Source organism: Elephantulus edwardii, unplaced genomic scaffold, assembly GCF_000299155.1.
Source record: "Elephantulus edwardii isolate Elephantulus edwardi_28Jun2011 unplaced genomic scaffold, EleEdw1.0 scaffold00055, whole genome shotgun sequence".
Classification (NCBI taxonomy): domain Eukaryota; kingdom Metazoa; phylum Chordata; class Mammalia; order Macroscelidea; family Macroscelididae; genus Elephantulus; species Elephantulus edwardii.
Window position 1 is genome coordinate 7,867,217 of NW_006399805.1, and position 22,459 is coordinate 7,889,675.

The 22,459-nt window shown below is 45.0% G+C and overlaps 1 protein-coding gene across 1 annotated transcript in view; it reads right to left on the reverse strand.

Moving 5' to 3' along the window:
* The window catches only part of DGKI (diacylglycerol kinase, iota), a 341,252-nt gene that overhangs the window by 84,328 nt on the left and 234,465 nt on the right, over positions 1-22,459 (reverse strand). The window contains exons 23-27 of the mRNA XM_006887211.1: positions 22,067-22,146; positions 18,607-18,651; positions 6,558-6,627; positions 3,485-3,525; positions 2,427-2,554 (exon numbers count right to left, since the gene is read on the reverse strand). Coding sequence (XP_006887273.1) covers positions 2,427-2,554; positions 3,485-3,525; positions 6,558-6,627; positions 18,607-18,651; positions 22,067-22,146 — 364 coding nt within the window. The remainder of the gene's footprint in view (positions 1-2,426; positions 2,555-3,484; positions 3,526-6,557; positions 6,628-18,606; positions 18,652-22,066; positions 22,147-22,459) is intronic.

The window sequence follows — 22,459 nt, forward strand, 5'->3', positions numbered from 1 at the left end:
AGAAAGAAAGAAAGAAAGAATGAATAACTGATGCAAGTTCTATGGATATTTTTGGCTTCTTTATCCATGAAGTTAGAGCTAACAGACGTCTACAGGAGAATGCAGACATTTCTTTTGGTCATTGTTTTGGGGTTATTATTTGGAATGAAGAAAATTAAGGAGATGGCACAGGCAGGCTAGCTTGGTGAGGTGATTGTGGTGATACAGCTAGCTGCCATACATATAGCTGATTCTCACTCGTCGGGACCTTTAAATTGACAGGATGGCACAGAGCTCAGTCCTGCGTTCCCCTCACAGGTCTGGGAATGACTGAGCCCTGGCTTCAGGCTACCACGTCAGCCCATCTCACAGGGCTCTTCTCCTTTCTTGCTGAACCTCTATCTTACCAAGTATGATACCCTTTCTAAGCAAGTGGGTTTTCTTGCTGATGTATCCAGAGTAAATAAGACCACGTCTTACCACCCTCCCTTCCGAGCAGCATTTTGGCTGTTCTTGTTCCAGAGAGGACTTTTTTGTTTCATTAGGTACGAATCATTTCCTTCAATCCAGGGACAGTGAAGACTGAAGCTTCATAAGACTTGAACACCGGAGTCGAGGTTGGGTGGGGAGCAAGGACATCCACGTTCTAGCACCTGAGACCCCGGAGCACGACGCTGGCCTTCCCTGGGAATTCCAGGCTGGGTTGACAGCACACGGCCTTCTCATCACCTTCTTCCTGAAGCACAACCAGGCACCTCCTCCAGGCGGCTACTCTGTATTCCCGCAGCCTCGGCCCACCCCACAGACACGTGCTGGCTGTCACAGAGCAGAGACACCCAGGAACAGCAACAGCCCCCAGGTCAATCAACACCCAAGACCTCATAAGGACCTGGGTTACCGCGGTGAACGTGCTGGTGTGTAGAGCACCTGTGAGCCCACGTTAAGCATGGGCGTGCTTGTGTCCTTCCCAGAGAAATGAGCATTCCGTCTGTCAGCCGCAATATGCCTGTGTGGGTTAGGAGAATAACAGCACCAAGCAAAGTCATTTCAAAATGAAGCTGCTGCTGTTTTAGAAACAAAACCGAAAACTTGCTAGTTTTGATTCAATTCCTACTCTCAGCGACCCTCCATCAGGTTCCTGAGGCCGTAACTATTTACCTCACCTTTCTCCCAAGGAACAATTGCTAGATTTGAACCACCAACCTTTCTGTTATCAGCCAGACACAGCCTGGTGCTATGGTCCCAGGGATCCATGATTCTTTTAATAGCACAATTTTTAATGAGAGTCTACCATGTGCCATGATAATAAACAGAGAACATATTTAAGGTGTAGAACATTTTATTTGACTTTGGATCCATAATCAACACTTATGGACGTTAATAAATCAACATAATCAAGCTTCCTGCCAAAGACACCTTTAAAGTGGTAGAGAGCAAGAGTGCCGGTTCGAGGACGAAGGTGTGCCTAACCCAACCGTGGCATTTTCAACTGCTCTCTCTGCTAAGAATATTCTTCTTTCTTCTTGTAAGAACCTTGCTTGCTGAAATTGAGGAGGTCCTGAAGTGCTTGCTGCAGAAGGTCAGGGACTACAGTCTTCAATGTGGATTGAAGCTCAACATCAAGAAAATAAAGATTCGCACCACTGGGAAAATTGACAGCATCATGACAGACAGAGAAGAGATTGAGACTGTTAACAGTTTCAGCCTACTAGGTTCCACAGTCATCACTTGTGGCACCAGCAGTCAGGGAATCAAAAGATGAATTGCATTGGGGAAAAATCTGGTGTCAGGGACCACTCTAGCACGCTAAAGAGCAATGATGTTAGTCTAGAGACTAAGGTGAGCCTGATCCAGGCCATGGTCTTCGCAATTACTTGCTATGCATCAGGGAGGTGGACAATGACTAAGAATGACAGAAGAAGAATCGAAGCCTTTGAGTTGTGGTGTTGGTGAAGAATATTGAACACACCACTGACTGCCTAGAGAACAAGCAGGTCCATCATGGAGAGGGTTAAACCAGGCTGCTCCTTGGAGGCAAGGATTCTGAAGCTCTTTCTGACATACTTTTGGCATGTGGCCAGGAGGGACCAGTTCTTGGAGAAGATCCTCTTGCTTGGAAAGGTGGAGGGGCAGCAGAGAAGAGGAAGACCCTGGTGAGATGTATTGACAGTAACTCGGCTAATGGGGGTAGGTGTGTCAGAGACAGTCAGATTGGCTCAGGACAGGGCAGGTTCAGAGCTGTTGTACACAGGGTCGCTCAGAGGGGAGATATTATGCAGTCAGCTCAACAGGAACACAACAACATATGCTAAGAAAATGAAACAGGAAACTCTAAAATTCTAAAATGGTTTGGCGTCATGAGAACCTCAAGACTTAGCAAGCCTGGGGGCCACCTGACAGCAGCGAGTGGCTGCTTCACTCCACACCAGCAAGGAGCACCCAGTTACCCTGAGGCCTGCTCCACCACCAGGTCCGGCATCCCCGGGGGCGTCCCCGCCTGCTGGGACATCGCCATATCTGGATCCAGAATGAAAATTTCATCATGGGAAATCTCCATCACAAAGTGCAAGTGTTCCTAAGAAAAGAACAGAAGTCCGTCAGGGGACTTGACAACCCTCAAGCCAGACACTGGAAGTGCAATGGGGCAAAATGTGCTTGACCTTGATGGAGAACAGAGTTCTGGGGCATGTCTACAGCCCGGGGTGCATCGTCAGGGATATGAATGGCAGCTGACCTCTCCTCTTTGAAGTAGCTCTGGGTCACGAGGTTGGCACGGTGTTAAAGCCAGTGGGGAAGAGTGGACCTGGATCTCATTAGGTTTATACCAAAAAGGGGCTTGCATCTTCGCATGCAATGGGGTCTACATGATGGTAAGAGAACCTGCACTTCGCTCTCAGGGCCTGGTCATGGCCACGTGTGATGACAACAACTGGTGTTATCACTGGGTCCAACGCTGTATTCTTTCCCCCCCTGGGAGAACTTAGACATTGGGAACCTGTGCCAGCATTGAGAAGCAACCATTTTTTCACATTTCTGAGGACTGATTAATTGAAACTACTAGCCTAGATCTTAGAAGATGAGGTGGATTGATTGATTCAGTGACTGGGATAATCGGGATGGAAGTGTCAGAGACAGTGCGAATGACACAGGACAGAGCAGAGTTTAGGGCTGTGGTACATAGGGTCGCTATGAGTCGCAAGCGACTCGACAGTACATAACAACAACAATAACAGCCTAGGTCTGCACAGACTGTCTCAAGCTGGATAAAACTGGGCAAGGCAGCAGTGAAAGCACCAGCAGAATGAACGCTGTGGGTGTGGGCTGCTGACAATGTTTACAAGCCTCGCTACCTTTCTGGACTCATTTCTAAGGTCAAGTTAGAGCATCGTGAGTCCACAGATCAACAAAGACCTGGAAAGAGAAAACAGATGCTAGTCTAGGCTGTGATGTTTACAAACAAAGTCCATTTAGACGGGAACATTGCACTTTTACCAACGAAACTTACCTGAGATCTGTCTATTCGATAAAAGCGATCAGCAGAAGTTGCTAGAGGGGGGAAAAAATCCAGGAATGAATGAACGAATGCAGACAAACGACCCTGAGAGTGTCTGTGAGCCGGTCCTGGTTTTACAGGCTTCTCCTCCACCTGCTAACAGAAGGCTACCTCCCAGTCAGCACGGAGGATCCCTGAACCTTCTGACCACTTGGCACTGCAGTTCTGCCATGATCCACCCCACCCACAACTGCAAAGCCCTTCCTCTCTCTGCTGATCTAAATCTTAGTTGTCTTTTAAGGACAAACTCTGACGTCCCCTCTCCTGTGACACTTCTCTCAATCACTCTCTTCCTGCCTTTCCAGGATTCACTGCTTCAGCTCTCATACATTCTTCTGTCTCAGAACCTCTTACAGAATGACAGTCACCAGGAGGCCAAGGCACTGTTTCCCTGACTGCCTACGTTTCCTTTATGACGACTGGAATGGGCACAGGACCTTACACAGCCTGGATCACAACAAATGCTCAGGAAATAAAGCTAGGCGAGATTCTGAGGCATGTCCTGCCCATGCTGGCAAAACACCTGAAGTTCTAGGGGGTCTGGAACCACACCCAGTCTTGAAGGAATCACTTCACTTTCAGATTTAGTGGCTACGGTCATGGCTGAAAATCCAGGGGAAAATCCCAAGCCCACCACCGTGGAGTCAATTCTCATCTTGTGACCCTCAATTGAGGTCCATAGATGGTAAATCTTTCTGGAAGGAGATTTTCTCCTCCTCTTTCCTCAGAAAAGCTAATGGATTTGAATCCTAACATTTAGGTCAGCAGCACAACATCTAATTCACAACTTGACCTGAGCACCATAGCTGAAGGAAGAAAAAGAAAAGAAAATTAAAAATAAGACCTGGCAAGAAGAGACCTCTCACAGATTCTCCATCTGCATGTAAGTAAAAAAGTACTAGGAAGTGGCGTCATCTGTAGAGAGCTGTGCTGCTCACCCAGGGCCTCCTCTCTCTGATGGTTCAAATCCACCAATCACTCCAGAGGACAAGGATGGGCAATCTCCTCATGCAATTCACAGCTGCCAGGACAGTTCTTACTGGACAGCAGTGAGTTTTCAAACTTCGAGTGTCTAAAAGTTATTTTGAAAAGTGTAACAATGAATAAAGGGAAAACCAAAATCTCTGTAAATGTTCATTGAAATGAATTAAAAAAAGTTCTTTTGATCATTTTGAATATTAAAAAGTTATGGTCCTTAAATGTACCTTTACAATCCTTAAAAACTATAGACTGTCTACAAAAAGCATAGCACAAAAGAAAATCTTAAAGGCAAATAATAATTTAAAAAATAATAAACGTTTATTGAGAGACTTAGCTCTGAAGAAAGCAGAGCTAAGAGAGCTGTCATGGCCCTAATTTCTAGGAGGAAGCTGTAGTTAAAACCGCTGAGGAAACACATGCTATTCTTTGTTCTTTTTAACTATGACTTCTATTAGCCACAGGGGTCCTGCTGGCATCGCAGGCCAAGTGTTGGTCTGTTGTTGTTATGTGTCATTGAGTTTCCTGCAACTCACAGCAACATGCCAAAAGTATGTGAAGACAGAGCTTCAACATCCGTGCCTCCAAAGAGTAACCTGTCTTCACCCTCTCCAGGACAGACCTTTTTATCTTTTTCTGGTTGTTCTCTTTGAGGTCCATGGTATGTTCAATACTCTTCTCCAGCACCACAATTTAAAGACATAAATTCTTCTTCAGTCATCTTTGCTCATTATCCACTCCCTGAAGTACAGCAAGTAGTTGAAAAGACTATGGCCTGGGTCAGGCACACCTTAGTCTCTAGACTGACATCATTGGTAATTGGAACCCATCAACCACCCCACAGGAGAAAGATGGGACAATCTCCTCTCACTACGATGTGGAGCCTCGGACACCGGTGGACGGCCACCACGAGGCAGAACAGCACTTTGGAAGTGAGTTTGCTTTTTGGTTCAGAACTATCTACACAGCTATATAAAAACACATGTAAAAGATATATATTTCTATCTCCATGGGAGAAGGAAAGGCAACCTCCTCCAGAGTGCCTTACTGCCTCTGAAAACCTTCTGGGGAGTTGGCTACGAGTCAGTTCCAACTTGACAGCACATAATAACAACATATATATATATATAAAACCAGGGGGCTCTGGTGGGAGCTCTGGTAAGGACCTGCGTTGCCAACCCAAAGACATGTGGTTTGGATCCACCAGCTGCTCCACAGGAAAAAGATGGACAGTCTCCTCCTGTGTGATTTACTGCCTCTAAAACCTTGCTGGCAGGTCCTCTAGGACTGATTTCGAACTTTATGGCACAACAGTAATACATAAACCAAGGAGCTCTGGTAGCCAAGTGAGTGAGGAGTTGCACGGCCACCCCAGAGGCAGGGAGAATGCACCAGCTGCTCTGAGGGAGTAGGTTTTCCTCCCATCCAATTTACAGCCTCTGAAAAACCCGTTGGTAGGTCAGTTAGGAACTGATTCCAATCTGATCGTGATGAGTGAAGGATACATAAAAAGAAGCCCATGTGCACAGCATTTGAGTTTTTAACTGAAAGAGTGGTGGTCTGAACCCACCTGTCATCTCAATATACCATGCACGGCAAAACGAGCTTGAATGTAGCTGCAATTTTTAACACGCAAAATAACCCCAAAACTATAGGTCATCTTGAAATAATGGCTTTATGGAAAAGTCTGGAACATGCAAACTTCACATTAGTACCAACCAGGTGTGCATAGAATTCACCCACTGGTCCTGACTTGAGACAATCACTCAGCATTTTAGAACAAGGGTTGGTGGGAGTGCATGAGGACAGGACAGTGTCCATGGGGACAAGTGTGATGTTGAGAAGTGAAGCTGAGGCAGCCAACTTGCTTTGAGGGGAGAGACTCTGGAAGGGAGCTGCAAGCTAAGGCCACCTTGTTTGAGATGCAAATACTGCTCTCAAGGCCTCACCTAAAGGGCATCCCTGCCAAGTTGACATCAGCTCCATCAGCTTCCTTGCTCGTGCCCCCCCCCCAGGCCCCGTCCCTCCGTGGGACACGGACACTCACCGTCAAGGAAGCACCACCGTGGGGAGAGCCTCTGTGCTGAGAGGGCCCTGGGGAATGAGGGCTCGTGGTCCTAGAAAGAAGCACACACATCCTCAGGGCTCCAAGGGGGTGACAGGAGGGCACCCTCCCCAGCACCCCACTCCACCATCTGCTTCTCGGCTTTTCCTAAACCAAGCCCTTTGGGGAAGACTCAACTACCAACAAGACCTCTACTTTGAAACTAAGTATTTCATATCCCACAATATCTGTTCTCATTTCCAAGAAAGGTGACCCAACAGAAGGTAGAAATTACAGAACAGTCTCATTAATATCACATGCAAGCAAACTATTGCTGAAAAACATCCCCAAAATGGATAGAACAATGCAGTGTCAGAAGTTCAAGCTGGATTTAGAGAGGGCTGAGACAGTAGAGATATCACTGATGTCAGATGCATCTTAGCTGACAGTAGAGAATACCAGAAGAATGTCTGTGTTTTACTGACTATGCAAAGACATTCAACTTTATGGATCATTAAAACTATGGTAATATTGGGAAGAATGAGAATCCCAGAATACTCGTGAGAGATCTGTATCTATACCAAGAAGCTGTTGTCTGAACAGAGTAAGGGAACGGTGCATGGTTTATAATCAAGAAGGGTGTGCATCAGGGATATATCCTTTCTCCATATTTATTCAATCTGTATACTGAGGAAATAATTTGTGAGGCTCTACTCTATGAAGAGGAATGTGGTATCAAGATGGAAGGAAGACTCATCAATAACCTGCATTACGCAGATGACACAACCTTGCTTGTTGAAAGTGAAGGGGATATAAAACACTTGCTGCAAAAGATCAAGGAATACAGCCCTTGGTTTGAATTGCATGTCAACATCAAGAAAACAAAGGTCTTCACCACTGGGCCAAGAGACAACATCATGATCGGTGGAGAAGGGATTGAAGCTGTCAATGATTTCATCTTGCTTTGATCAACAAGCAGCACCCCTGGCACCAGCACTCAGTGCATCAGGGGATGTATTGTCTGGGGTAAATCTGTTGTCAGGGATTTCTCCAAAACATTGGCAAACAATGATGCCAGCTTGAAGACTAAGGTGTGCTTGATTCAGGCCGTGGTCTTTTCAATCACCTACTGTGCATCTGAAAGACGGGCTATGAGTAACGATGACAGAAGAGTCAATGCCTTCAAGTGGTGGTGCTGGAGAAGAGTATTCCATGAAGATTCCATGGACTGTCAAAAGAACAACCAGATATGTGATAAGAAAAGTGCAGCCAGAATGCTCCTTGAAGGCAAAGATGGCCAAGCTCCCTCTGCCATACTGTGGACACGTTACTAGGAGAGGCTATTCCTTGGAAAGGAACATCAGGCTTGGAAGGATGGATGGTCAGTGAAAGAGAGGACTGATAGTCAATCCAATGAGAAGGACTGACACAGTGACTGCAGCAACGGGGTCCAGTGTATTAGAGGTGATGGGGATGACACAGGATAGGACGGGGCTCAGGGCACAGGATAGGACGGGGTCCAGAGCTTTTGTTCTTAGGGTCACTAGGAATTGTACTCAACTCGATGACACCTAACAACAACAACAACAACAACATACCCACCACCACCACTGTCCAGTTGATTCAGACTCAACAGAACTGCCCCCAAGGGTTTCCAAGACTACGTCTTTATGGGGACAGATGACACACCTTTGTCCTGTAGAAGGCTGGTGGTGGGCTAGAACTAGCAACTTTTCAGTTTTAGCAGCTGAGACGTAGCCACTGTGCCATCAAAGCTTCTTACAATGGAGATACCAGAAGATGAACTCAAGCCATCACTGTTGAGTCAATTCCAGGTCACAGGGACCCTGTAAGATTGAGTTAAACAGTCCCGTAGCATTTCCAAGACTGCACTCTTTATGAAGCAGACAGCTACAGGGCAGGATTCCTCCTGTGGGGTGGGAGGCGAGCTCAGACCACCGACGACCTGGTTAGCAGCCAACACTTAAACCTCACCAAGAGGGCTTCTTGCATTTCCCTTAGAACTTCGGAAAATGACTCCCACAGAACAGACAAAAGAAGATTCCAGTTCTTCTGAGAAGCATCCATAATTGATGCTGAAACAAGAGAAGCGTGCTTCCTTCTGGGGGTTTCTTTTTTCCTGTCAGCTGGCTGTCAGTTACAGCTTGCTCGTCACATTGACAGTTGTTGTTGCGCTGCTATCCCAAAGGCACATGGTTCAAATCCACCAGCTGCTCTGCAAGAGAAGGACGGGCAATCTCCTTACACGCGATTAGCTGCCTCTGAAAATCTACTGGAGGGTCAGCGATGGGTCGGTTCTGACTCAACAGTACACAACAACAGTGGCCAGACTGGACTGTGGCAGCTAAAAGAACCTACAGATCATCAACGTGCAGTTTCACATCTCCTTGGACCAAACAGAAAACTTGAGCCAAACCCACTGCTGGGAAATTGAGGCCCATTCATGGCACCTCTCCACAGCTTCCCGAGGTGGACAGTCAGGATCCATGTGCCCAGGACCCAGTTCTGGTTTACAGCAACCCACAGCGTGCCAGCAGCAGTTGGGTTTAACAAGTCTTCCAGGTGAACGTGATGTTTGGTAAAGCTGTAGAACCATTGGCCAGCAGGGCAAAGGCGGTCAGGAGTCCAGATCGTTCACGGAAATGTTGGGTGTACTGAGTTTCTGACATGAATTGCTATCAGTAGGTGTTGATCTTGGAAGGAGGAGTGGCATCCACTTCTGTAATAGCTTGTCTCTGGAAACCCTACGAACCTGGAGAAAGGATGAAAGGCACCCAAGCATCGAGGACTCTCCTTCATAGGGTCGCTATGAGTCCCCTGCGACTTGACGGCACTTAACAACAACAACAACAACAACAACAGGTGTTGATCTCCTGGTCCAGACTCACACAAGCCCACATGACAGAGCACAACTCCTCATAGGTAGTGACTGGTACCAAAGCCGACAGCCAGGACACCCACCTGAGGAGCTCCTGGGTGAGTCCAAACTGCCAACTTTATGGTTCACAACGAAGCACAACACCATTGCACCACGAAGTTGTTAGGTGAGTCAGCTGACTTCCAACAGCCCTGTGGACACTGACTCTGAACCCTGCCCTATCCCGTCCGGCCCTCATCTCATATACTTGAAATGACTGCTGAAGTCGCTGTGTCAATCCACCTTGTGGACAGTCTTCCTCTCCACCTTTTCAAGCACGATAACTTTTTCCCAGGATCGGCCCCTTCTAACAACAAGCCCACAGTATGTGAGACGAAGCTTCACTCTCTTTGTCTCTAAGGACACTGGTTGCATTTTCTCCAAGACATATTTGCCTGTTCTTTTGGTAATCGCTGTGATACTCAACACTTTTCTCCAACAGCACAACTCGAAGGCATCCGTTCTTCTTCTGTCATCCTTAGTCACTGTCCAACTTTCAGATGCAGAACCAAAGATTCTGCCAATTATGTGACTGGTACAGGAGAATCAGTCTCAATGAGAACTGGTGCCATAATGGAAATATAAAGATATCAACATAGCTGCAAATGCATACACACCATTCTCTTTCTATTTAGACTTGCATTTTAGTTTTCCTCTCTGCTGGTTTAAACATTCGATAACTATTTGTACAAGATTTATGTTCAACATCTCGGGAATTACATTTTGACATGTGTGATATATAGTTTCAAAGGGATGTAAAGTCTTAAAGCATTTTTGGAGAATGTATAAAGCTACTATCATCTCTCAATTTGATAAGAAATGTAATTATAAACCAGGAAATTTGAAAGGTATCTTAAATGCTTAGCAACAGCTAAGAGAGCTAATAAAGAACAATATTAAGCAAGAAGGCTGTCTTCAAGGGTAAAGGGGCTTAACGACCAAGGTCAGTTTTCTGAATTTTGACATTGAGTGGGAAATACAAAAATATATTATGATTTCCCGGGAAACAGACAGACTTGATGCTGGAAGAACACAGACATGCTCAATATGTCAGTTAGCAAACCTAAACACTGATGACGCTTTTGTTAGAGTATTAGCACTGGACGTGGTTTAATTCAATCATACGCATAGTGATACATTACTTAACCACCTGACTAGCTTGCCACATGCTAGAAGAGGAATACTGTTATAATTGCGTGCTTTCATATTCAAGGAGTCCCTCGGGAAGGTCAAATGGTTAACATATGTGGCTGCTAAGCAAAAAGGTGCAAGTTCGAGTCCATTCAGAGGCACTTCAGATGGAAAGCTTGGTGATTCACTCCTAAAACCTTCCACTTTCCATCCTCCAGGGCCTCATTGCACTCTGACACACACGAGGTTGCCATGAATCTTAATGGGATGAAAGCCAGTTTTTTTTGTTTAATTTTTGCTTTTTATGCATCGGTAACTGCCTGTGGAGTTTGTTGTTGTTGTTAAGTGCCCCTGAGTGCAGTACGACTCACAGAGAACCTATGAAGAGCAGATCTGAACCCTGTCCTGTCCTGTACCATGCTCACAATCTCTGATACACTTGATCCCATTGCTGCAGTCACTGGGTCAATCCATCTGGTTAACGGTCGCTCTAAACATAATGTCCCTCTCCAGGAAGGAATAACCTCTCCTAGCAACATGCCCAAAGTATGTGAGACAATGCTTTGTTATCTTTGCCACCAAAAAGCACTCTGGCTGCACTCTTTCCCAGATATACCTGGTTGGTTTTTTTTTTCTTTCTGGCAGTCCATGGGATATTCAGTATTATTCTCCAAAATCAGAGCTCAAAGGTATAAATTCTTATTCTTCTGTCACCCGTATTCACTGTCCATCTCTCAGATGCACAGTGAGTAACTGAAAAGGCCATACCCGAATCAGGCACACCTTAGTCCTCAAGCTGACATCATCGCTCCTCTATAATCCAGAGATCTCTGGCTGCAGACTTTCCCAGTGCAAAACATCTCCTACTCTCCTGACTGCTGGTACTAAGGATGTGATTGTGGATCCAAGAAAGATGAAATCACTGACAGCTTCAATCCTTTATCAAACATGATGTTGTCTCTTAGTCCAGCGGTGAGAATTTTTGTTTTCCTGATGTTGAAATGCAGTCCATACTGAAGGCTGGATTCTTCTATCTTCTGCAGCAAGTACTTCATGTCCTCCTCACTTTCAACAAGCAAGGTTATGTCATCTGTATAATTGAGATTACTGATGATTCTTCCTGCAATCCTGATGTGACATCTTCTCCAGGGAGCCCAGCTTCTCAACTGATCTGCTCAGCATACCTACGGGACCAGTGTGAAGAAAGGACACAACCCTGATGCCTGTGGTGTGTGGAGAGGTTACTCATGGGTCTGTCTTCATTTACAGCACTTCTTTTCTGTCCACTTACTCTAAACCTAATCCATAAATCATTTGGCATAACTCAGTCTTGGAGATAATCCACCTCATAGGAGAGGAAGGCCCTCTATGAGGTGGATTGATTCAGTGACTGGGATAATTGGGATGGGAGTGTCAGAGACAGTGCGATTGGCACAGGACAGAGCGGAGTTTAGGGCTGTTGTACATAGGGTCGCTATGAGTCGCAAGCGACTCGACGGCACATAACAACAACAACAACACTCTAAACCTAATCCATAAATCATTGGGCATAACTCAATCTCCTTGACAGGCATTTTGTTTAAAAAGAATGTGATTCAGTTGCTGGGTGAAAAGCGTATCAATTGCCACAGAACTCTTTTGTTTTTTTTTTCTGAGCTAGCCGGGCAGTTATTTTGCCACAGAACTCTTTAAAAGATGTCTGGGCATCTTCAGAAAGGTTCTGAAATCCTTGAACTCTCTTGAAGGTGAGCCTCAAGCCTGCGTGTGAATTTTCCTGTGGCAAGGGAAGAGCTCTCAGTGGAGCTTCAAAGGCGCCAGAGATCCCTATGAGGTTAAAAGCTACTAGTTAAGATATCCACAATGTCGGCCAGAGAATGTGCAATCAGACACAACGATCCGGATGAATGAAGTGTCTCAGCAATGCCTAAGGACTGACAGGAATAAGCCCACCTTTCTGACCACACCCTTTGTTGTTGTTGTTGTTCTTGTAGTGTCCCACAGAGTCAGATCCATAAACACATTTGTGTTCACATTCTGACTTTCATAGGTAAGAGGACATATTCACATGCGCCAATATTGAGGGAGATATAGGTCATTTAGCAACGCTGGAACCATGCACCTGTCGGCCCAGAGCTTGGAGGACTTATCTCTTCAGCATCCTGATGCCTCGACTCACAACATTTAAACCGTATCACTTTCTTCAGTGCAGAGCAGAGGCTTCAAGGCTGATGCCTTGTCACCAGCAGCAACATTCTGCAAACCACTTAATCTGACTGTCCTCTCCCTTCTCCACTAAACAGTCACTGAGCTTACTTTCACCAAAATCATTCTCCTTCCAGGGCAGGATTTGGGCTGTCAGCTGTCACGCGGCTTTAAGCTCTTCTTACTCCTGTGACATGTGAGATTATGCTTAATCTTTTCAATGTGCGTTTATTACAGCCAGTGAAGGGATGTGAGAGGAAGGTGAAGAGGAGAGCAAAGCAAGGGCTGCGTCTTTGGGGTGTGGACCACAATGCTGACCACTGGACACGCTCCATGACCTCTGCTGGCTCCCTCGTTGACATTGTCCTGACATTAAATGACGCGATTTACCAGGATGTGTCTCCTTTTACTAAGGAATGGCTGTTTCAATAATGATTTCAATTTATTTCCTGGGATTTGTCCAAATTACCAGTTTCAGGGAAAGGATTTTAGCATGTTGTCAAAAGAAGCGGAGATTGGTCAGGAAGTTGACAGAAGACATTCATTGCTGGCAAAATATGATTTAAGAAAGTCCTTGCATTTCAAGTCTAAATTTTGGAGCTAATAGCATTTGATCTGGACAGCTGCTTGCAAACAGTCCTGAATGGAAATAAGGCTCAGACATGCCAACACGCACAGCATGAGGACGGGCCACCCTGTCGAGTTCCAAGGAGGCAGTGGTCATGATGTCCGGGAGTGGCCACTTACCCCTGATCTTCTCCATCTCGTCTTCCTTTTCTTGTCCCTCTATTCTTTGACTTCAAAGTACATGAACCTGGGATTTTGATAAATTATCAAATTATCTCCGAACGACATTTGGTGATGGGTAAGATTTTCTTCCAGTTACAGTTTGCTCATTTTTCACATCTGAGAATTTCCTAGAAATGCATTTCTAGCTTGGCTTTCCTTTAAGGCTACCTGGTAGTGCCGTGGGTTAAGTGCTGAGCCACTCACTATAAGATTAGTGGTCAAACCACCAGCTGTTCTGCATGAGAAAATGGAGGCAGTGAGTTTCCACAAAGGTTTACCACCTCAGAAACCCTATGGGGCACTTCTCCTCTGTCCTGTGGGGTCATCTGACACAGAATTAACTTGATGGCTGTGGGTTTATTTTTGTTTGCTTATGCGGATTTTCTTTAGTAAGTAGAAACAAAAATTCAAACTCATCATCATTGAGTCAGAACCAACTCACAGCTGAATCTTCATTCCATTTCTAATGTTACACATTTGGAGGGAAATCGCATCATTCTCCCACAGAGTCGCTGGGGAACTGGACCTGCTAGAATCATAGCCTTCCAGTCAGAAGCACAGCTCCCTACAGACTCGCTGAGAATACTCAGAACACAGGTCTACTCTCACACATACGCAGCTGCCACGAGCTGGAGTCACCTCAAGGGGAACTGCCACGGCAAGAGAGTCAGGTGGTGGTGGTTGGTGATGTCGGGGCTGTCGGGTATGACTCATGGTGACCCTGTGAACAACAGATCTGAACGCTGTCCTATCCTGTGCCGTCCACACCATCCTCGATGTACCTGAGCCAGTTGCTGCAGTCACTGTGTCAATCCACCTGGTTGAGGGGCTTCCTCTCTTTGGCTGACCCTCCCCCTTTCCAAGCATGATGTTCCTTTCCTACTAACAACATGCCAAGTAATTATGGACCCCAAGAACTTAAGTATAACTGTGTGTAACACTTGCATCTCCAGGCACAAGTACAAACCTGTGAATTAAGCTTGTGTATGAAAGACTTATCTACAGTGACCTAGTTTCTCATCCTGCCAAAATGCAAGCTTAAATACATGCATCTTCCAAAAGCATGTGACTGTTAATGCTTAAGCACTGTTAGTGTGAAGATTCGGCTCCATCTCATAAGATGTCACAGCATTACCTGAGCTGTGCCTCTAACCATCAAATCTTGAACTTGGACTTAAAGGTGGAGGAGATGGTAATTAAATTCTCCAGACTTCTCAGTCCTCTCAAACTGCATCATCAAATCAATGATTTATCAAAGAGAGAGAAGATATTTGACTTGATCTGTTCTTTTTCTTCACATGTGATTGAGAGTAATTTAGCTGTCAGTATTCTACAGTGGAAGCAAGCAGAAGGGCATCACCCTACATAATCTGAGGTGCTTTCGGTTTCAGATGTAATAATCTTCTTAAATTACACAGGCTTTAGAATGAAGGATATTATCAAAGACTCGTTCCAGAAATCTGTGCTATATGGGTTTTCTCTTTTGATGGATGCTAATGGGAAATCTGTTTCTCGTGCTAAAAATACAACCATGTGCACAAAAGCAATCCTGACTATTTCTTATACGTATCTTTCTGAAAGTCACCTGGCAGGAATTCTGGGTAATTGGTAAGGGACTCATCTGCATCACTATTTGGCATGCATTGGCCCAACTTGCCCTTCATTTGCATTCAATTACTCGGAGCTGCTGCACACATAATTTAATGATGGCCCAGCAGCCCCTTCCACACTCCAGCACGTTATCCAATTAAGCAGCACTCACCTCGCATTTAACTGTATCTTCACTGTGGCTGAGATGCTTCTCTCTCCACAGAATGTAGACAGAAGCAGAAGTAAAACAGAAGTCCCTTTGGAATGGGAAGCCTGGCTTCCTTTATTATTGTCCACTACAACCCCCTCACTTTTTAACTTCTCTCTTACCCTCCTACACCTCTCCCTGCTAGCCCTGCCTCACCCTTCCACGTCGCCCCCCCCCCCATTTCTCCACTTCCTCTCCCTTTCCGTGACCAAGCTGCACACCGAGTTTTCCTCCTTGTGTGAGCAGGGATGTGTAGAAATATGTTCACATAGCTAAGGCCCCAAATAGTTCCAATTAATAGACCTATTACTCTCACTTTTATCTTTTAAAACCCTTTCACCGTGAATCTGTTTTAGAAGTCTGCCACTCGTAGCACAGAACTGGGATGCCTCTTCTTGAAACCAGCTTCAAAAGACGAAAAATACTGATGGCATGATAGAAGAGAAAGCAGAAATACTCTAACATTTTCAAGAGCCCACTTTTTGGTGAAAATCTTCCATCTACAATAATCACACTTATCTATCTGTCTGTCTGTCTGTCTATCCACGTAGCTAGCTACTTAGCTATCTTCTATTTTCTATTGATCAGTTTATAGATCAATATGTCATCTATCAATGTATGTATCTATCATCTACCCATTTTCCCATCTATATTATGTGTGCATGGCTAGAATACCCTGTGGGTGAATTAATTCCAATGCACAGGGACACTATACGACATAGCAGAACTGCTCCATGGGCTTCTGGGGCTGAAACCTTTAGAGAAACACATTTCCCCAATGTTCTCTCTCAGAGATGCTGCTAAGTGCAAATCATTGACTTTTAGGGTAGTACCACCGGGGCTCCGATAGAGATGATAAATGATAGATAGATAGATAGATAGATAGATAGATAGATAGATAGACAGATAGATAGACAGACAGATAGATAGCAGCACATTGCCTTACCTGTAGCATTAAGTAAATCCTAGGCCAGTTTTAACTTAGTTTTTCATTTGAACCATTTCAAACAGCTTTAATCCAGCCCTAGGAAACAACATTCTTCAAAGTTCCTAACTGGCCTCTGCCTTCTCTAAGACAAGATAAATTAATTCCCAGGATGACTCCTCAAACTTGTTTCCATCATCAAAGGACTCTTCTGGAAACCAGAAAATAGACACAGGAGGAGGAGACTTCTGAGAAAGGGGAGAGATGGCAAGAAGTGAAGAGATAGGCATCAGTGAAATATCAGTGAGAAAATGCCGCTTCTCATAAAACTTAGGATGAGACGCAGCTCAGATGAGAAACAGCTCAGATGGATCCTCTAGAAGAGGAACAAAATTGGGCCAAAAATAGGCCAGAGAATGAGCAGACACAGAGACCGAGACCAGGCCTTCTGGCAGGGCTGCTCCAGGGAGTGGGGGGGTGGGGGGGCATCCTGATCGCGCAGACACTATGCGAGCGGTTACAGGTGTCAGGAGACGTCATTAGGATGCAGGGCCTTCTGTGTCTCTGCCTTGGAGATGGTGTAGGCTTTTTCAGCAGGCTATAAATACCCATCGCATTCTTGGATAACCCTCAATGCCTCGTTAGGTTAATGCGGGGTGTCATTTCCGAGCACGGCACTTTGTTGGCAATTCACCCTGACTTAAGGAAAGGAAGACACGCTGAGTGGCTGGGAACTGCCGTACGCTCACTAATAAGGTGTCTTAGGCACGTAGACACCTTTCCAAATGCTGTTTTTCTCCTGAGTTTGTCCAGCCTTACAAACCAGTCAACTAAAGAGCCAACTTCAAATTAATGAGCCGATAGGGATTTCTCAGGCTTTAAAACTTACGATCCATTCCCTAACTGTAAAATCCCCAAACATATTTCATGCCGGCTCGTATTCAAGTAAACTCACTAACACAATGTTTAAGGCCCTCCATTGGCTTTGATGCCTACAGTTCTTTCCGCCACATCCCCCTTCACACTCCACCAAGACAAGCCTGAGACTCTGATAGTATCAGCTTCTGTATCAGAATTAGAAAACAAGAGACTATTTTGTTCTCTTTTTAAAATCAAACAAGCAGCCAATCCCAACATCCTCAGACAATCCTAGACAACAGTGAGCATCATGAAGTTGTTGATCTGCTCTGAGCGACTCTTCCACATGCTCCTTCCTAACAGAGAAGGACAGAGAGGCCTCCTATAGGAAGAGCTTCACCAGTGCCATTGAAGAGCTTGAATGAGGCTCTGATCACGTGGAAAATGTGCTGCACCAGCGTCTGACTCACATCTGAGATGATGACTGAACAACATACTTCACAAGACACTGACCTCTCAAAGGACGGGTTGAGCGCTCTCTTGTGGACTTGATATAAATCATGTAGAAGCAGCTGACTGTGTTTAATAGAGACTGTTCAGAGGGCCAGGCTGTGCCCATGAGATGGACAGAGAGAGAGAGAGAGAGCAGATTCGATTGTATGAGCTTCTACGTTAGAATTAGAAAACAAAAGATTAGGCTCACTGTGGGGCGTGTGCTTGTGGGAACAGGGAGGCCTCTCTCCTGCACAGGAAGAAAAGGACAGCCCACCTGCCAATGATGGTCACCTTGGGTCATGGGCCCATCCAGCTCAGAGGCAGAATGGGCACCAGGAGATCAAGCAGAGAGAGGGACACACAAGCCATGGCACAATGGTCCACAACACACCCCGTGAGGCAGGGCTTTTCAGTGGGTGAACCAAGAGACACCTTCCCAACTGCTCTGTTTGAGTTCTCTTGCACTGGTCACTAAGCACATGCCCTTCTAGAAGCTGTTCTGAACGACCTTGGAGAAAGTTCATGGGGCATGCTTGTCCTAGACTCTCCCTCACAGGCCTTGAGGCTGAACCAACTCCATAGCTGACCCCACACTGGGTTTTCAGAGGCTGTAAATCACACAAGAGGAGACTGTTTATCCCCCACAGAGCAGCTGATGGATTCCATCTGTCAGAGGCACCACGTTAGGATTAGCAGTACAATTCCTGAGCGACTAGACCACCAGGCCCCTCATCCTAGACCAGGACTGAACCAAGTCAGAAACAGTAGAAGGAATCAGAGCAATGTTGCCACGGGAGTCTCCCTAAAGTGAAAGCAAGCTCTAGAAAGGATGAGCTTTAGCTGAAAATGACACATTAACTGAACAATAGACTTCCCCTGGCTGAAAGGTTAAAAAATAAAGTCAATTGTGTGTTACCTGGTAATGAACTCTCTGGGAGTCAGAAGAAACAGACTGCAGGTCCTAATGAGAAAATAGGGGGGGAAGGGGTGTGAAATTCATTCCTTAAAATGAGTTTGCACAAGCTTCCTCCATAACTCTATCAAATCAATTCCCAACCCAATCTTATTGAGCTCATCTACAAAATCTCTGTGGTCACTGGTCACTGCTGAGTCTGTTCCAGGTTATGTGATCCCATGTGGGCAGAACAGATAGCTCCAGGGGTTTTCAAAGCTGAGATATTTCAGAAGTAGATCACCACATGTTACTTATGAGGAACCTCAACGTAGTTTTGAACATCCAACCTTTAGGTTTATAGTCCAGCACTTCACCCTTTGAACCACTCACGCTCTCCACAAAGCATCTGTGCACCGTACTTCATCCAGGGAACAATAGTTAGTGAAAGCAAACCAAATTTAACAGAGAGATGAACAGTCACTTAGCTAAAAACCCTACAAATCCTTAATGTGGTGTAGAGATGAGAGATGGCTGAAAAAGAGCAAGGACAGCAAAGGGTAAAAATAAAGCCCAGTCTGGGGCCTAGTGGACAGAAAGTGATGCTACCATGACAAAGTGGGTGATTTTAATCTGCAGCCCTCAGGCCGGGTTTTAACTGGTTTTGGTCAAACATTCTTCTAAGTGGTATAGCACTGGTCTGTCCATTTGCTGTACAGAGGTAACTCGTGGTTGCTGTGCTGCTAAACACTGTGACAATGATGTGTCAAATGTGATAATGGTTACCCATGGTGGACAGTGTTTGGTGAATCTCCCCAATTAAAACAAGCTTGGAAGCAGGAGTGGCAACCACTTCTGAAATAGCTTGCCTCTGGAAACTATGAACTTGGAGAAACAAAGTTATACAAGTGTTCATGTCTTTCGTTCATAGGGTCACTCTGAGTCATCTACAACTTGACGGCACTTAACAACACAACACGGTAATGTTAGAGACTCCAGGTAATTTTTACTTCTGACTGTGAAGAAAATTTCCAAAGTCCTTCAAAAGACTCATAAACCTTTTCTTTATTGAGACTCAGTAAATGCCAAAATTGTGTTTACACTGATAACCTGGTTGGAAAACACACGTTTCCTATTGCTGCATCATTGGTCATCTTTGCACCTTCACAAAGTACAAGTACTAAGCTTTAAGTTAATTAAGTTTACCATCACATTCTGAAAGTATAACTCATTATGAAAGTTTTATGGCTGTCACCACTGTCCCACCCCACGAATGCTCTTGTCACCACCAGAAGTGACTCTGAACACATACGTCAGCTTCGAGCACCCCTTACCACTAACTGCTTCTCCCAGGGTTTTCTAAACTTGCCCCGTGGCCAAATCAGGCTTAGAACCTTTCTTCCTCGTTTGTTAAATTCTCTCTTTATTAAACAGTTTTAAGACTTTTCTTTCTAGTGAAACACAGGCATGATAAGCACATGGGGAAGTCTGTCCAGAAAGTAAATGAGAGCATTCTGGACTATCCTACCACGAAGGCTAATTAACAAAGTTATTGGGTATTTAAAAGAAAAAAGGTTTGGCATGAACCCCATTTAACTTCTGCATGAAAAGTCTGTTGTGTAAGTTCCTACAAATGTTATTTTGAAAACTGAGACACAACATGTTCTCAGAAAACAGATTTAAGCCTGAGTCACGTACTAAAAGGTTCCTCAATTTTAGCCTGCTAAAGCAGTAATCCTTGGTAAACACAGCTAAGTGGAGTTATAAAGTATAATATTTGTGGGCTTGTCTTCTTTCATATGTATCGATACACAAATTATGCCATTTTTCTTTTAGATTATTATGATTATTAATAATTCCATCTCTGTCCTCAACAATGCTGATGAGATGGGCATTGGTAACCTTTGACATCACTGTATGCCTCCCACCCACACTCATACCACCAAGGGAACCAGTTTGGTGTTCTAAGATAAGTGGGTACAAATTGGAATTATCAACATTATGTGTTTACTTTAGTTGTGTTTTTTTACTTAAATATATAATGGATTGCCTAAAATATGTTAGCCAGCAGAATTTTCTTCAGTGTCTGTAAAAATACAGACATCTAGTCCTCACTCTAGAAAAGGTTCTAATGTATGTCTTCTATCAATAAAGGTTAACGAAGTTACTATGAGCTTTTGCAATTAATGCTCAAACTTTTGCAAGTGAAAAACAATGATGATGTTGGGGTGGATTTGGGAGTCCTGGCGTCGCTGGCACAGCGCAGGTGCCTGGCAGTGTCATGTGTGAAGTCCCTTCCCTTCTTTTTCTTCAGGTAACAACCAGAATGAGTGACAAAATAATAGAGAAATTTTTCCATGTGTTCTGACACAAAATCACATGGAATAGGATTCCTATACAAGACATGTTAATTTGTTCAAATTTGTATTAAAATTTTGTAAATAAACTAGTAAAAAAATTAATAAAGTAAAATTTAAAAGATTTTTAAAAATGTATTGACTGCTGTCTAGATAAACACAAAACATTTTAAAAAGAAATTAAATGTATAAAAACTTCAAACTTATTTTTTCTCATTATTTATCAGTACCCTTTGAAATTTTGTCAAGTTCAAAAATTGCAGACATGAAGTCTGGCAAGAACAAACTCTGGTGGTAGTTAAAGTCCTCAGCTGTGAACTAAATAGTCAGCAGTTTGAACCCTCCAGGGGCTTGATTCCCAGAATAAAAATGAGACAATTTACTTCGATAAAGGTTTACAACCTTAGAAATCCTAAGGATCAGTTCTATGTTGTCCTGTGGTCCCAGTGAGTTGGAATCAATTCTGGGACAACAAGCAGGGTGGCGAGAACACAAGTTCTAAGCCGTGGTTATGAATACGCTACTATTAATTAACTAGAGTTCACTTTGCCTTGTAGATAACACTACACGATCTTCTCCACCTTTAGAGAGGAAAAAACAGGGCTAAGTGGAGAAGCAACCCTGGCGGTGCAATGACTCAGAGCTCAGCTGCTAGCAAACGGTTGGTGGTGTACACGCACCCGTCAGCTCCAAGTAGAAAGATCTGCAGATCTGCGCCCACAGAGAGCACAGCCCAGAAACCCCTCCGGGGCAGTTCTATGCTGTCATGGCTGCACTGGAACTCCAGAGCACCCAACCACGAGGGGAAGAAGAGACGATGCGTGCTGAAGGCCCCAAATCCAAGCCCTTAGCCCCTGAGTCAGGTCTGATACCCAGCAACCCTACAGGCAAAGCAGAGCTGCCTTGTGGGCTTTCTGAGACCCTACTGAAGCAGGATGGAAGCCTCAATTTTCTCCTGTGGAGCAGCTGGTGGGCTTGAACAGCTAGACTTTGCACCACTTGGGGTCCTTTACGTAAGGGACCAGGCCACTATATTTCTAATTCCCTCCAAAGTGTGTCACTCTGGTTGCTAGTTGTTTACAGCAGTGAGAGACTGAGGAGAAGGTGGAGCAGACTTAGTGACTCACCTCCTGCAGACGGTCTATGTACATTCGGCATGTCTCCAGGTCACAGTCCCCACGCACGACAAGGATACCCAGAGGGATGGCTGAGGGCGAAGGAGAGAGAACAGCTCGAATAGCATGCTTGATATTCTAGGTCCCCATAACCCTACCTCTCGTGATTGCAACTGCTCCACGGATATTGCAGCACGGGTGCTGAGGATTCCTCAATGAAAAGAAATGCACGCTGTCTCCTGCACCTCCCTTGCAGGTTCAGTGTCATTGCCGTGCGGTTATGCATCTCCTTTGCGTGCTCCATGCTGCCCCAGCCATCTGGTCTTGTCTTTGGGCTTATTCTCTGTGGCCCTAATAGCAAGTGTGACATCATGGGGACACTGGCAGGACCAGAAAGCTGCTCCC